Raw genomic sequence first — 15,431 nt, forward strand, 5'->3', positions numbered from 1 at the left:
TCAGCTGGAAAGGGACACATCCAAATTAAAGGTGTTTCTTTGCTTTGGTTTTATTTTAAATCACTCTGAAACCCTGAAGAAATCTCCTTAATGTTAGTGTGAAGTGAGTGAAAAATCCCCTGTGAGTCAGAAACTACAAAAGAGTTAGGGGTTCCTTTTACTACAGGTTCCAAGATGGAAGGAGATGTTATGTTATATGTTATGTTACACCATATTGCAAGTTTCTGCAAAAATGAAAGATTTAAATTTGTTAGTCCTATCTGAGTCCTACATATTGAACATGTAGATGGTGATGAAAACTGTGCAAACTGTATGCCTGATGAGCAGAGAGGCAAGGTTCTGATCTCCAGGAGTTCTATTTGCATTTAATTAAAAAAAAAAAAGGCAAGGATACATGAAAACACATTACAGATTATTACAGATACTTCTGACAGGATACACATGGTGATTTTCTGTACTGGAAAAGAATGAAAAAGTAAAATTAAATCTTAGATCTCTTATTTCCTCTGTAAAACCTTGTTTTTCAGTCACAGAGTTTGAGCTTTAGTCAGGCAACATAGGAGAAAAAGAATAGGAAAAAACCTAAGTTACATTAAAGAATTGGAATTACTGGACAAGATTCCTCTGACTGTTGTTGGGCTGGTTGTTTGGATTTCTTTACTTTGGACTCTGCTCAGTTGTAATTCATCACAAATTAAAGCAAAGATCTGAAATAAGGATGGGTGGAACCTTCCATGTGAGTGTGCCTTTGTCTTCATGAGGCACAAGGTGAGCTCAGGGTCACTATGGACACCTGGAAAGAGCCAAGATGAACATGACAGAGTTGTCAAACAATAAAAAACCCTCATATTTCACAGAATCATAGAACGGTTTAGGTTGGAAGGGACTTCAAAGGCCATCCAGTTCCAAAGGTCCCACAGGGACAGGTTCCAGGAGAGCAGATTGCTCGCAGCCACACCCAGCCTGGCCTTGAACCCTTACGCATGACATGACAAATTCCATGGTGCCAAACACATCTGGACATGAACTTGTAACTCTTGAATTTTCCTCCAGGTACCTGGCTTAAGAGACACCATGCATTTATCTGCTTGGCAATAATCTGGGCCTATGCTACGTTCTGGGCTACAGTGCCTTTTGCTGGGGTGGGGAACTACGCCCCCGAGCCCTTTGGGACCTCCTGCACTCTGGACTGGTGGCTGGCACAGGCTTCAGTGGCTGGACAGGTTTTTGTTCTGAGCATCCTTTTCTTCTGCCTCCTGTTCCCAACTGCAGTGATTGTGTTTTCCTACGTCAAAATAATTTTAAAAGTCAAATCATCCACCAAAGAAGTTTCTCACTACGATACCAGGATTCAGAACAGCCATATACTTGAAATGAAGCTGACCAAGGTAGGTAGGAACATTTTCCTCAGTTTGCTGTGTTGGGTCATAGAAGCAGATTTGGAGATAACACAATGCTCTGAAAGTGTTTTCTGTGGCTTTCTCCTCTGTTACTGTCAAGATGGGGAAAAAATAGGGGTGGAAACATAATTTGGTGATTAGGACACTTGGGTCCCTGAGATCATGATCCACTCTGAAGCTCTGCCACAGCTTTCCCCTATGACCTTACAAGTCATATAATCTCACTGTGGCCCTGCTCCCCACCATAAAACACACTTTGCTTTCAGAAACAGTTGTAAACAGTAATTTAAGGTGACTGATGTGCATTATAGGAATTATAACAGAAAACAGAGAGTGGATTATTGTAGCAGGGAAATAAAACTTTCAGACAGTTTACGTTCCTCTGTTAATGAAGATATAAACCAAAATTGGTCCTGTGACACTGCAATTGTTTTTATGCAAATAATTTATCAGTTAGGCTCAGCCATGAACTGCTGATAAAAATGCACTGAATTGCTAAAATTAATTTTCCATCTCAGACCATATCCTGTTTTCTCTTTCTGATTGAATCTATTTTTTGTTTGGCAGGGCTGACAGCCATGATCCTTAGTACTAGTTATTGTGCCAGGAAATCTCTCAAAATAAACGCTTATATTGAACAAAATCAGATTCCTTAGCTGTAAAAGATTCACCAGCCTCTGTAAGACATGCCAAGAGTGAGACAAGCAGCAAGTTTTGCTTGGCTGATCAAATTTTATTACAATTTTTCTGAGTTGAACTGAGAGTTATATAACACGCAGCAATAAGGGACATTATGTCTAAACATATCTGAAAATCTCAGCTACGTACCTGCCCAGCCAGTGCTGCCAGTACAGCTGGTACAATTTCACTTGCCTTTCAAAAGGATGCTTCAAATTGTTATGTTTTTTGGTCATTATTCAGCAAATTTCCTTTGAAGAGCAATGGAAACTTTTGATTTGAGGCTGCAGGTTTGGGGTTTTTTTTTTTTTTTTTGCACATTGGAAAGATCATGTAAAAATTCAATGTTATCTGAATTGCAACACCAGTAATTTTCCCTCCTGTCTTGGATCTACACTGGAGAATATATTGTTGGGGTAAATATAAATATGGAAAATTCGTTTCCCTTATAACCCATTTGACTCCACAGCACAATTCATAACAAACAGGCTGTGTTTGACATCCTTGGCTCACCTGCACTGTTCCTTCAGTGACAGACAACAAAAAGAACAGGCTACGGGAAAGGTTATGCAATGTCCAAACCCCTTGTGCCTTCTGGTGATTTTTTTCTTTTTGGTACTCTAATCCTGCTAATCGCCTTATTCCAAATGAGTGCCCATGTGCTGCTGCCAGTGTGGGTGCAGCACTAATCTGTCATTGGCAGCAGTATAAAGGCAGATGTTTTTCAGGATGTATGATGGCATGACATCATTTGAAGTGATATCAGGCTGTGACTGAGTGCAGACAGGCTGGTTCAGGTAAAGTATATAAATCACAGATTTTGGCCCCAAACAGTTTTTCTTTGGTATTTATACTAAACTTTCTTATGGTTACATTTTGTTACATTATAAGGAGGTCACTTACTAATTTGCCAGGAACTCATTTATCAGAACTAAAATATTTAACATAAATTTGTGTTTTAAAGTATTTACATATTCTAATGGGGTGAAAATCCATGATTTGGGTTAGGAGGAATAAATCTAGACATTTTACGAGCATTCTCACTCTCAGTTAAATTCCCAGTTTTCAAAAGATCTTTTTTCGAGAACCTTCACACTTTGCTATTGTCAGTTTATTATCCTAAAAAGGAGATTCTGCATTTTGAAAGGAATCCTCTCTTTAAATAATTTGAATTCAATACCAAGCTATTATTATTTTATGAAATCTCATTTGTTTTCCTCAGATTTGGCCAGACTTTACTGCATTTTTAAAGGTCTGATAGCAGACTCATTAACTGCTCTTTTGTGTCAGGCAAAAGAAACACAGGCATGAGATAAAGAGACAGATTTTGTTCATATTGCAAATTTACATGAAGAAGCAAGTTATCATTTTTCATTTCCATTCAGTGGAATGTAACTCCCTTGCACTCTGCCTATCTCTGTGCTGCTCTGCCAGTGTCTGTTCTGGACAAACCCTGCTGTCTCTTTTCTGCTCTCACAAGGTGGCAATGTTGATCTGCGCAGGGTTCCTCCTTGCCTGGATCCCTTACGCCGTGGTCTCCGTCTGGTCGGCCTTTGGACAGCCCGACTCGGTCCCCATCCAGTTCTCAGTGATCCCAACACTGCTGGCAAAGTCAGCAGCCATGTACAACCCCATCATTTACCAGGTCATTGATTGCAAGTTTGCCTGCTGCCGGCTGGGAGGGCTGAAGGACAAGAGCTCTTTGAAGAAATCAAGGTAATTTCTTCTTTAGGGAGTGGGATACCTTTGAGAACACCATGTTCCAAAAAGTATCAAAATAAGATCCTACATGAATCACAGCTCATTGAATCTTATTTCTTGTGTTTGACCATGACCATTTTGATTTGGGATTTTTCTTGCCATGAGAATTTGTAAAGTGACTGTAGGTGTATAAGGAGAAGAAAGAAGACAGTCCTTACTTTTAGATCCAGCTGCAACTCCATTGATATAGTTTGGAAAAAGAGTCCTATTGGTTTAATGGGTTTTGGATCAATCCTCTCTTCCTAATCCTTTTCTTTCACATCATCATATGAGTTTCCTCCAGAAGGTGTTGATGACCTCTATTGCCAGTGAAGAAAATGGAAGAGAACTGTGTTAATTCCTTCCACAATTAGCCTGTTAATACTATACATTTCAGCCACAGAATCAACAGGGAGAGACAGTAGTTCTTCAGTGACCCTTCAGGTACTGTTCATACCAAAAAAAAACCCACCTCAAACCAGACAAATCAAAGTGTAATTATCTCATAAGAAAGTCTCAATTTTTTTAACTTACAACCCTCAGACAAAGTTTGTGCTGCACACCTGTGGAATTCCTGAAAACACTAATTATGCACTTAGGGGAAAAGTATAGTTCTGTATTATGCCAGACAAGTGCCTTACTTTTGTGGTTGAACAATGAGATAACAATGGATGTTAATCTGACAGGGTAGACTATCACAAACATCATAGGACACATAAGTGACTGTGAAACAATAGAATTCCAGTAATTTACTCCAAAGGTCTAAAACATATGTGCCTTGACAGAAACATGAAGGACAATGTTATCATTCATATTATTCCCCTATCAATTCCAGCATTATTCCCCTACCAATTCCAGCATTTTTGGTGTGTTGCTCAGTGAGCTCAGTCAGTCTTGAGTTTCCACAGCTTCTTGTAGCAGATCATTCCATAATCTTGCACTGAGATTTATTTCATCTGCAGAACATACAGAGTTTATATATGTTGTAAATGTCTGAGGTGTTGAATTTATAGTTTGCCAAAATCCCTTCTGCAGTGTTAGTCAAATGGGACACAGATTCAAAGAGCCTTCTGTGGATTTTTGGTAGCTGGATTTGTGTTTAACATCTGAAGGTCTTACCCAGTCTCGAGCTGAATGCAAGCTGGCTTCTCTAGGCCTGTGCAGTGAAAAAATGATCTGGAGGAATCACTTCCCAGAAGCAGGAACCTAATTTCCACCTTGGTGTGACAAAATGACCATTGTACCCTCTCTGCCCACAGGACATACACAATATCTGCACACAGGGACTCCACAGCCATGAATGAAACCCAGCTGGAAGCTTGAGGGCTCATCTCACCTACAGCAAATGAAAATCTGGTGACAAACAACCCTACTGGCTCAAGTTCCTCTTTCTGTAAACGAATTACAACATGGTGACAGGTTTATTTCACTCCCTATTCCTATGTACAATGTACAGTTCTTTTCATCCTGACCAAAATAGTGCATTAAAGTTGGGCAAACATTCTAAGTACTGAAAGGAAGAAGAAACAGAGAAAATTTGTGTTTATTAAAAATTTTCCTTCACTTGAGATGCTTTAAAATGCCGTTTTTTGTTCTTAGCACTAACAGAAGTGATAGTCTGGGCAATATTTTCCCTGAAGGGAATGAAAGTATTCGTAAAGACCAGTTTCAGTTTACCAAAGCTAATCTCCCTAAATTCCTGCTGCAGTCACTGGAGACTTGGAGCATGAGAGAAAAGATTCCTTTGAGGAAAAATCTGAGTCAGAGCTTCATTTCTCAGGGCTCTGAATTGCACAGTGGGGAAACATTAGCTGACTGGATTTCCCTGGTGAGCATCTTCCCAAATTAAGAGGCTATAAACTGTGTTAAACCCACTTTGACTTCAGTCCTTCAATATTCAGAAATATTTTGATTTTAGTCATGGCTAAGTCAGAGGTGCCACATTCATACACAGGATCCTTTATGAGATACAGAATAACAAATCCTTACTCAATTGTAAATGAGAGGGGAAAGGTCTCTTGCTCAAATTGTAGATTCATTTAGGAGTTATGAATAAATTTGTAATAAAAAAGCAGAACTGAAATGAAGTCAGCCCCAGCTAAACTGAGCAAACCAATATTTCACACATTTTTATCATTCTCTGGCCAAAATTGCAATGAAATGTGATGGCAATAAGCAGAAACATTTTTCACTGTGTATTTTACTAATCACAATTCTTTATCAGATCAATTAATGAGATATAAAATGGCAAAATGTTCCTCAATCCCAACCATGAAACCAGATTCAAAACTGGTGTGTTTGTGAGAAGTTGTTACAGTACTGGTAACAGAGGAGCCTTTCCAAAGTGCAGCTGCAGATTAATTTTTAAACACTCAGTCCTGGAAGGATGAGGATTGGTAACTACTTGAGAGAACAAAGTTCTGCAAGTCCCTAATGCACTCAACAGGAAAACAATGTGTCTTGAGATGACCTGCAGAGTAGGGCAGCTGAAACAGTTGTGTGGGATAGGAGACACAATTATTCCTCGTGTGTCCTTTTTCTCCTTTGGATTTATCTTAAGATGAAGGTATCACTATAGATCAAAAATTAGCATTTCAGTAAAAGCAGATTTTTAATGGTTAAAAGGATGATTTTGATGTTTATGTGTAACTTCTTCAAGAATTATATAATTCTATGAAAAATAAGTTAACTGCAAATCAAAGAGTCTCCCACACAGATTTATGCTGACTGCTAAAAAAACCCGAAGTTACAAGGGCAAAGATTTCTTCTGAGTTGTTCCTTTAAGGAAATAAAACATTTGAAAGAGTTTCAACTACTTTCCTGTTTAATATTTCCTGTTTAACATTAATTTATTCTACTGTTTTTTCAGAATTGTGTTTAACATGCATTTCCTGCCACCCTGAACTGAACTCCTTTTGCAGCTGATCCATGGTGATGTTAATATTGCCTTATACCATAATATCATAAAGGTTTAATCTGATGTTTGTTGGCATGTCCCAGCACTCCCATTCTGCAATTGCTGTTTTACCAAATGATATTCAGACCATGTAGCAGAAGTAGAATTCTGTTGAATTTTCTTAAAGTATTGCTTCGTCTCCTGCAATGCTTTAGCAAAAGAAGTTTGAATAAAAACAGAGAACTTGCAGAGGTACAAAGAGTTGCCACGTTACCTACCCATGGTTTTGTGTTAATTTTCCCCAGAAGTTGAGTTCTTTCCTTTCTACAGACCTTTCAGCAAAAAGACCAACCCATTCCTTAACTATGGTTGCAAATTGAGTCCACAAATTGTTCCAGAGCAGAGGGCATCTTTTACAATATCTGCAGACTTGGTTATGAAGATTTTAACAACCTTGCCTGCATTATCCTGCAGCTTCTATTATTTTCTTCATCCAGACAAGATTTTGTTTGTATCAATAGGTGTTTATCATAACTGAAGTGTAAATCAGACTTACAGTGGCCCTATAAATGAGATTAGCTGGAGCAGCACTGTTGGTAAAATTGTAGGAATTGCTCAATATTCTGGACAGATTTAGGGGTAGATCAAGTCACAGTTTGTGCGTGAGCCCGTCCTCTAATTTAAATTGGGCAGGCTTTTCTCTTTATTTGTTAAAATTATATACTTACCTCAGAATTGCTGCTGGGTCTTCCCAGAAGTGGATCCAAACTTGTGGCAGGGCCGAATTTTAAATTTTTAAAGAGTGTAAGATATTTTTGGATTCCACTATAGCAAATGGACTAGATACATGTGCTACCTAAAGAATTCAGAAGTTTAATAAATCTAAATATGAACTTCCAGAATAATGACAAACATTTCATATGACTTAAAGCTATTTATTTTCATATTATTTATTTTTTTTAAATTTTATTTAACGCTGTAACTATTCTTGTCTGAAAACTCAGTTTTGCCATGACTGAACAGTAACTTGCTCCAGGAGAGACTTCAAGAGCCCAGCTTGTGCAGAAATTAGAGACAAGTTTAGGCTGAGCCTGTGTTCAAGTGGAAGATGTTCCCCTGAACCAAGCAGGACATGCACATTTCAGCATGCAGTGCTTAAATTAAATGCAGAATCTGAACCTAAGAGCAAATGGATCTCATTGGATTCAATGACAAAAGAGAACTGGAGCACTCTCTTTGTTCACCTGTATATAAAGCAGCTCACACAATTTCTGCTCTGTTTGGGATCACAGTGGTAGAGGAATGAGGGCTCTTATTATGGATTCAAATTTTCAAGGTCAGCTTTGAATTGATTTGAAGGTTGCAGCCAGATGGTTCTAAAGATAATACTTTGCCACAGATGCTCAGGACAGAGTTTCTTCCTCTTCCTGTGTTGAGGCTGATAATTGATTATTATATAAAACTGAGATATGTAAGCTCAGTCTGAGGTCATCAAAAGACAATGAATCTCTCACTCTCCTGTTCTAGAAAACTTCTAAATGTTTTACAAATTTCAAACTTATGCCATCTTGTGATCTGGGCTTTGTCAAAGCACCAACATTATCAAACCTACTCGGTGTGATGAATGAGTAAGGAATAAGACTCTGAAGGAAGATTTCTTTATTGCATTTTCAATATTTCATCCTCCTTGTTATATATCGAATTTTCCTCTTTTTATGTATAAACATTAAGCTAAATGTTTTTAAATGAAAATAGTGCCATCAAGGATAATAGCTATAAATGAGGATCTTTTATTATGTAACCTCTGTGTGCATTCAGGCCAAGCTGCCAAGAGGCAAAATTCTATTTGAATTCACTGTCCATGACTTGAAGGAAGCAATTGACACAGGCTAAGACTCCACTTAGATAATGAGGTGACCTGGACAGCAAGATTGAGAGTAAAAGAGTAATGAGAACAATACTGTATTTTGAAGGGACAGTAAAATTATGCAAAGCATATGGATATAGAAATTTTTTATTTGTCATTTTCAGTCATAGATGACAAATGAATATAAACCTTCTTCTGAAGACTTGGAAATCTGTTGACAATGAAGAAATATCAAGATTTAAAATGCCTGAAGAGACTCTTGAAATAGGAGATTTGAACAAAGTTTTATGATGGAAGTTGAAAAAAATTAAGTATTAAAAATGTAAGTTATGGTTGTGGGATTTTGCAAGAGAGTAGGGAGTATTTGTCCATGCAGGTGAATGCAGCTGTAGCAAATTTTAATTCTAGACCTGTAATCAAAATGAAAAGACTAATCCAACAAGTGATTTGTTAAAAATATTTATCACCCACAGCACAAGACTGCTGATAGCAGAAGATTTTTGGCTTTGTGACATCGAAAGCAAAAGAGAAAATTGATGTGTCCTCATACAAAGAGAGTGTGATTAATGAATGACAGGCACAGTGATAGTGAATTGGATTCCTTGGTGGAACTTTTCTCTTGGCTGACAATGTCTTTTAGAGCTTGTCCCACCTCCACTGCACAGGGTGTTCTTGGTCATGAGAATCAACCTGAATAGCTGCTAAATGACCAGGCACCTATTTCCACTGTAGTTCTACATTATTCATGTTATGTTTGTGTTTCTACCTCTTCTTCCCACCAGGGAACTTTCAGACACATCAATCTGTATCCCTCAGGAAAGCAGCTTTGGCATCTTTTTAGTCACATTTTCCAGCTCAGGACATCCCCACATGAGTCTCCCCCTGGGTAAGAAGCGCTTGACAAATGATTTCCACCATAACACCAGTTTCTCTTCTTCCCTCCTCGCAAGGAAGGTTTGGTTGGTTCCCTCCACATCTGTATTTTCCCAAGTTTCACAGGCCTTTGCAGGTCTCTGGGCCCAAGGAAGAGCATTTAGAACATTCATTTATCTGAAACTAGATTCTATGGTGAGCTGCTGATGAGCACCACGATTGTCATCACCGTGTTTACATGTGTTCTGGAGCTCTTGTGCATCCCATAATGACATTTTTCTTATCTACATGCTTTACTTTTCAGGATGGTTCATGTTCTTCTTCACTTGGAACACAGTGCAGAGGGTGAGGTCTGTTTTTGTAACTGTCTGGAATGATTTTCCCTTCCCCCGTTACCCCTGTTTCAATTTGCATCTGGGGGAGAGGGTCTTGGGCATACATTGCGGAGCAAAACCTTTTGAAATACAAGATGGAGCTACAGATTTTCATGCTCTCATTACCTCTGAACTTACAGGATGCTTCATTAGTTTTGAATAAAGAGCCTTTTTCAGTCAGTGACTGCAGTTTTGTGTCTCAGCTGGGTAGAAAAGAAAACCCACCAGGTTTGTTAGAGATCTGTTCTGAGAGACATTCAGTATCAGATCAGTGACTGCAAAATTCCTGATAAAGGTTTGCCTGAGTCAGTGAGGTGGTCATTTGAAGACAGCACCTGAAGGGAGTTTTGGGAATAGATCTCCTAATCTTTGTGGAATATAGCTAAAAAATTTGTGAAATAACAAGTGAACATTGCACTGACCAAAACCTGACATTGCACAGAATTATTTCAGGTATAGATGGTGGATAGATGTGTAGTAGACAACACTTTTAAAATGATAAATGTTTACATTGCATCAAGCATAATCTTACTTTGTGAAAATATGAAACATTTAGAAAATAGGTATGTGTAGAAAATAGGTACATCTAAAAAATAGAGATGGGAAGATATTTTTGGTTTCTAAAAGGGGCTACACAGAGGTTCAGCATCCTAAAATCAGAGGCTGGTGTGAGAGTCTTGCTCCTTCTGCAAAATTTTGCAAAATGTGTCAAGGAAGGGATCTTACCTGAGAGCTTTGTATTCATGGAGGCAGTCTGCAACACCAAAATTGTTTCCCTGGAGCACCTGAAGATCCTCATTCCTGAATTACAAACCATTATCTGGGGTTTATCACTGGGTGGAGAACCTGGCTGTCTGTCTGCAGTTCTGGTCCCCAATGCTAAGGAAGCTTTAGAAAAAGTGTAACAGGGAGGAGAGAAAATTGGTAATGTGTAAGCAACAGAAACTGAAGTGAGGGAGTGACAGGGTTAAGCAAAGTAGTCTAAAAGAGGAAAAGTCAGATAAAATTATATCAGTCTATAAATAACTTCTAGGAATAATAATGTAAACAAAAGAACGGAGTTATTTGTAGTCTCAGAAGGTGATTGAATGAGAAATCAAAGCTGGAAGCTAAGACAGGAAAAGCTGGAATGGGACTTTCTGAGCTACAGGAACATTCAGGCTTTGGAAGAGTTCTGAAGGGGAGAAGTTGGGACAACATGATTAACTAGATACTCAAGAATAGATTATTTAATCTACTAACAAAAAATTTAGACAATTGGCAATATTTCTGAACAGTCATTTTTAGTCCTGATATCTGAATTTCTGAGCATTTTCCTAATTTAAACACTAGTAGGAGCTCACCTTAGGAGCTGTCTGTGCTGCTGCAGCAATGAGTGCTGACCTTGCTGTACAGACAGCTGGATGGTTTACGCTGGATCTGGCTTCAAAAGATCCCTCACAACGTGAAACTTCACTTCTGATGAAGTGATTTCAAAATCCGATGTTGGTGCAATGCAGTGTCATGTGCAGATGCAGAGTTAAACTTTATTATGAAAGAAGAAGCTTTGCTTTCACAGTTATTAGATGAGCTTCTCAGAGAGGTATCATTCTGCAACACTTGCAGTTCAAGCTGAAATAAAGTTCTGTAATTACTGCCACGGACAATTTGTTGGAATAAAATATTTTCAGCTGTGCTATTTAGCTTTTGAGCACATGATAATAAATCTGGAATCCCAGAGTCATTAAATTAAAATACACCCAACAACCACAGGGAAATTACACGAGAAAATTACCTTCAGCAAAACATATATTAGTAGTTTGTGATCTACATTTTCATTCTTAGGAATTATATTTCTATTAGAGTTAAATTTACAAAGATACCAAGAGACTTTTAGTGATACTGACCCAAAACCAACTGCAATATGTTTGTTATCTCAAAGCTTAGGTGTATCAATTGTATAGAAATATATTTCTGCTATTGAAGGTGTGTCCTATTCAGAAATAATTTGAAGTGTAATTTTTTGTGTAAGTGTGCTGTATTTATTGTTTCAGTTTGTGGGCAGTAGGATTGTATTCACATTTAATGTCCTGATACTGGTCCTGATATGCTTAATATTGTAGAGCAAGAAATCACAGACGCGTTAGATTTCTGTTATGTTTAGGGGATCAGACTCCTTCCTGCTGAAAATACATGCACACCTGCTTGGAAGTCCATGTTCTACATCTCTTTCTAGTTTCTAATGTAAAAAAGGATCTTGTGTTTCCTTTGCCTTGCTCATCTCCCACCACAGCAGCCTTTTTGGAGTTGCACCTGGTTAACAAAACCCACAACAGGGAGTCTGGTCTATAGGGAAAAGGCAAAGCAGGGAAAATGTGTGCTTCTTTCTCAGTTAAAGATGAGATAAACCAGGTGCAACCCCACCAAAATCAGAGTACTTCTCTGAAATTGTGATAGAAATTAAAGGAGAAAATATATTTTCAGTTTTATGGGGCCCAAGCAATGCTAGATGTACTGACCACTCTCTGGAAGCTGGTTCTCCAACTCTGTTGCAAACAACCAGATCTTGAGCTGAGGTGGTCCTTTTTGCTAAGGAGACCAATAGGTCTGCACTGAAAATTTAACTTGGCTGGTAGCACAAAGGTGAGGAAGGCTGAAGGCCAATTTGCACCTGGCTTTGAGTGATTTTGGCTTCCTTCATGCTCTGCTTCATTATCATCCTTAAGAGAGGCACCTGACCTTCCCAATGACCCACAGGAGAACACAGCTGAAGTGCCAGTCATAGCATGCTGGTGTTGTAAGCAACATTCAAAGCTGTATTAAACAAATATAAAACATTCTAGAATATTTAGTACTGATTTTTTTCAGCACACTGGAGCTCAAAGTGTAATGGAGGATGTGAGTATGGTGATTAATGAACCTCAGAGGTCAGAGCAGTGGGAGAGTTCATTAGCTACTACGATTTTGTAACTCATGGTATAAAATTCAATTGTTTGTGTCCATCAATGTTTCCAATACATTGTGTGTCAGTGCAATGTCCTGGAACTGCAATCATCAATGTAAGAGAAAATTTATGGAGCGAGCCTGTAAATAACTGTGTAAGTTCTCAAGTGGTGTTGCTGAGTTAATATGTTATTAATGTATAACACTGTGTTATGAAGCAGTAAATAACCTCACTTACTGGCTGCACTTAACATCAGGGGACACTTTACTGTCACTGTGTTGGTATAACAGTGGTGATTTTAATTTTTCTCTGCCTTTTTTATTCCCCTAAACACACAACCACATGGATGACATCATGGGCACACTTTATTTTCTGCACTTTGTTATCTGAATGTGCTTTTAAATAAAGCAAGAGAATGGATCAATGCTGTTACCTGTGGTTTTGTCTTGGGTTTTGATCACAAATTTGTATGTTTTTACATCAAGGCTGCTTTTGGTGTCATTTAACTGCAATCCTTAACCTGCACTTGTCTGTAGTAAAATTTTTTGCTCCCACTGTGGGTAGGTTTAGATCAGAGAATAGGAAAAATGTCCTTCTCTGTGAGGGTGGTGAGGCCCTGGCACAGGTTGCCCAGAGAAGCTGTGGCTGCCCCTGGATCCCTGGAAATGTTCAAGGGCAGGCTGGATGGGGCTTGGAGCAACCTGGGATAGTGGAAGGTGTCCCTGCCCAGGGCAGGGGACATAGAACTGGATGATCTTTAAGATCCCTTCCAGCCCAAGCCATTCTATGATTCTACTTCTTGAGTGGCTGCAAAATGTGTGTGAGGATTATTGCAGTCTAATGAGAAACAAGCAAAACATGCACTTGAGAAGCTGTTTGCAGATACTCTTATTAAAATGATTCTCTAAATTAAGGAAAAAATACTGTCTCCACCTATTTTCTCCCCAACCCCAAAAGACAGTTGGCATCTCTGCCAAAGGGATCCAACAGATCAAAGTTTGGGAGTTGCCATGGTTTGGGCATACTAACCCAGTGGAGTGCTGCTACGTGGACAGGCTTTTAACACACTCTTGCCTGAGAGGAAGTCAAAGTGAAATGTTCTCCTTACTGGTAGCTTTGTCCTTTATTCTCTGAGACACCTGAGGAGAGTTGGAAACTGGGGAGAAGCATTCATCCTCTTTTCTCTGTTCATCTGACAACAGGTGCAGGGTGAACCTTGCCAGGCAGTGCTGGCAGCAGGTGCAGAGATGCAGGCAGGTGGAGGCTTTTCCTCCAGACTCATCCTGCCCCCCTCAGCAGTAACCTGTCTGTAAGTGTGCCCAGCCAAGGCTCAGAGACTGCAGATTCCATCAGTGCAAACATGAGTGCTGGGTGGTATTGACTGGGCTTGGCAGGGTTTCAATCTCATTTTACTCTGTCCACACAGCGAGCTCAGCTAAAGTAAAAAACTTGCTAGGAGGAACTGGGATTGAGCTGGGAAAGAATGCCAGGAGTCCTGGAACACCACACCTGCACCAGTCATGCACAGCTCCAGTACACTGTCCCAGGAAATGGCACAAGAGGGAAAGAACTGCTTAAGGGCAGCAAAACCAAGTAAAAATCATGGAACAGCTTCAGTGCAATGGCAGATTAAACAGACTCATCTTGAAAGAGGGGGAATCTGATGGGATATAGTAGGGCCCACAATGAACATGGAGAAGATGAAAGGATCATATTTACAGACTTTTTTGCATGCAGCAGAAGCTGGAAGGCACCAAATAAAACATCCCAGTGTAAAACATCAGGCACGAGGGAAAGGGAAGGATGTGCTTTGTCCTGGCAGCACATCATTAAGTGGTGAGGGAGCATTCATCCAGCAGTGGAATTTGGGCTGCTGGCTGACTGTGCAGAGGCACTTTGTGATCACACAAAGGAAAAGGCACAAAGTGAGTTTTCTGCAGGAGCCACAGGAGTTCTTCCTGGCAGGGCCTTGTCCCACAGAGGTGACATAAAGAGTGTTACCTGAAAAAGCAGGCAAGGATGCTCAAACAGACAGGTTTTAATGACCCCAGGGAGGGATGGTCCTGCCCACATCCTATGGGTCCAGCAAAACAGAGCACTTTGATTTCATTGAGGCAGGTTTAGATCCAATGACGGGTACTGAAGAAGGAATTTTGTCTTTCTTTGAAGGTCGTGCTTATAAACGGCTTTAAAATAGCTCTCTGGGTGAATCAGGTGTTATTTCTATTAGCTTTCTTCAAAGCCAGAATAAAAGAACAGATTTTTTTTCCCTTTCTTTCATAGACATTACTCTGATATCCTGAAAAAGAAACTGGTTTTTTAAAATAAATTATGAGCAAATATTTATTTTTAGATCAGTAGGGAAACTATAAGATCAGAGGAAGCACCATAACAGATGCACTCTCCATGGAGATTTGGAGATTAACGAGGAGTTTCTGCTTATGGTAAGCTTTTTCTGCAGTTGAAGCTGAAAAGAAAATAATTAAATGAGCATTTTAAAAAAAGAAGTGGCTCTGGTGCATCTAGCACCTACATGTGGATGTTAAAAGAGTCCAGGTTTGCTGTCAGAAATGAAACAGAGGTTTGAATCTCAATATGAGTTACTGGTTTCACTGTTGTATTAAACTGAGACTTGTTCTTTATCTGATTTTGATTTTCAGGTACAAAATACTGTGAATCA

General features: G+C 39.2%; 1 protein-coding gene across 4 annotated transcripts in view; it reads left to right on the forward strand.

Moving 5' to 3' along the window:
- LOC102074219 (opsin-5) overlaps positions 1 to 13,167 on the forward strand; it is a 36,408-nt gene extending 23,241 nt beyond the window's left edge. For all 4 annotated transcript variants that reach the window (XM_026792223.2, XM_074538012.1, XM_074538011.1 and 1 more), the window contains 3 exons: positions 1,054 to 1,388; positions 3,559 to 3,794; positions 5,078 to 13,167. In XM_026792223.2, the coding sequence (XP_026648024.2) occupies positions 1,054 to 1,388; positions 3,559 to 3,794; positions 5,078 to 5,141 (635 nt within the window). In that variant the 3' untranslated portion in view covers positions 5,142 to 13,167. The remainder of the gene's footprint in view (positions 1 to 1,053; positions 1,389 to 3,558; positions 3,795 to 5,077) is intronic.
- The last annotated feature ends 2,264 nt before the right edge of the window (positions 13,168 to 15,431 follow it).

The sequence above is a fragment of the Zonotrichia albicollis genome, chromosome 3 (genome assembly GCF_047830755.1).
Source record: "Zonotrichia albicollis isolate bZonAlb1 chromosome 3, bZonAlb1.hap1, whole genome shotgun sequence".
NCBI classification, from domain to species: domain Eukaryota; kingdom Metazoa; phylum Chordata; class Aves; order Passeriformes; family Passerellidae; genus Zonotrichia; species Zonotrichia albicollis.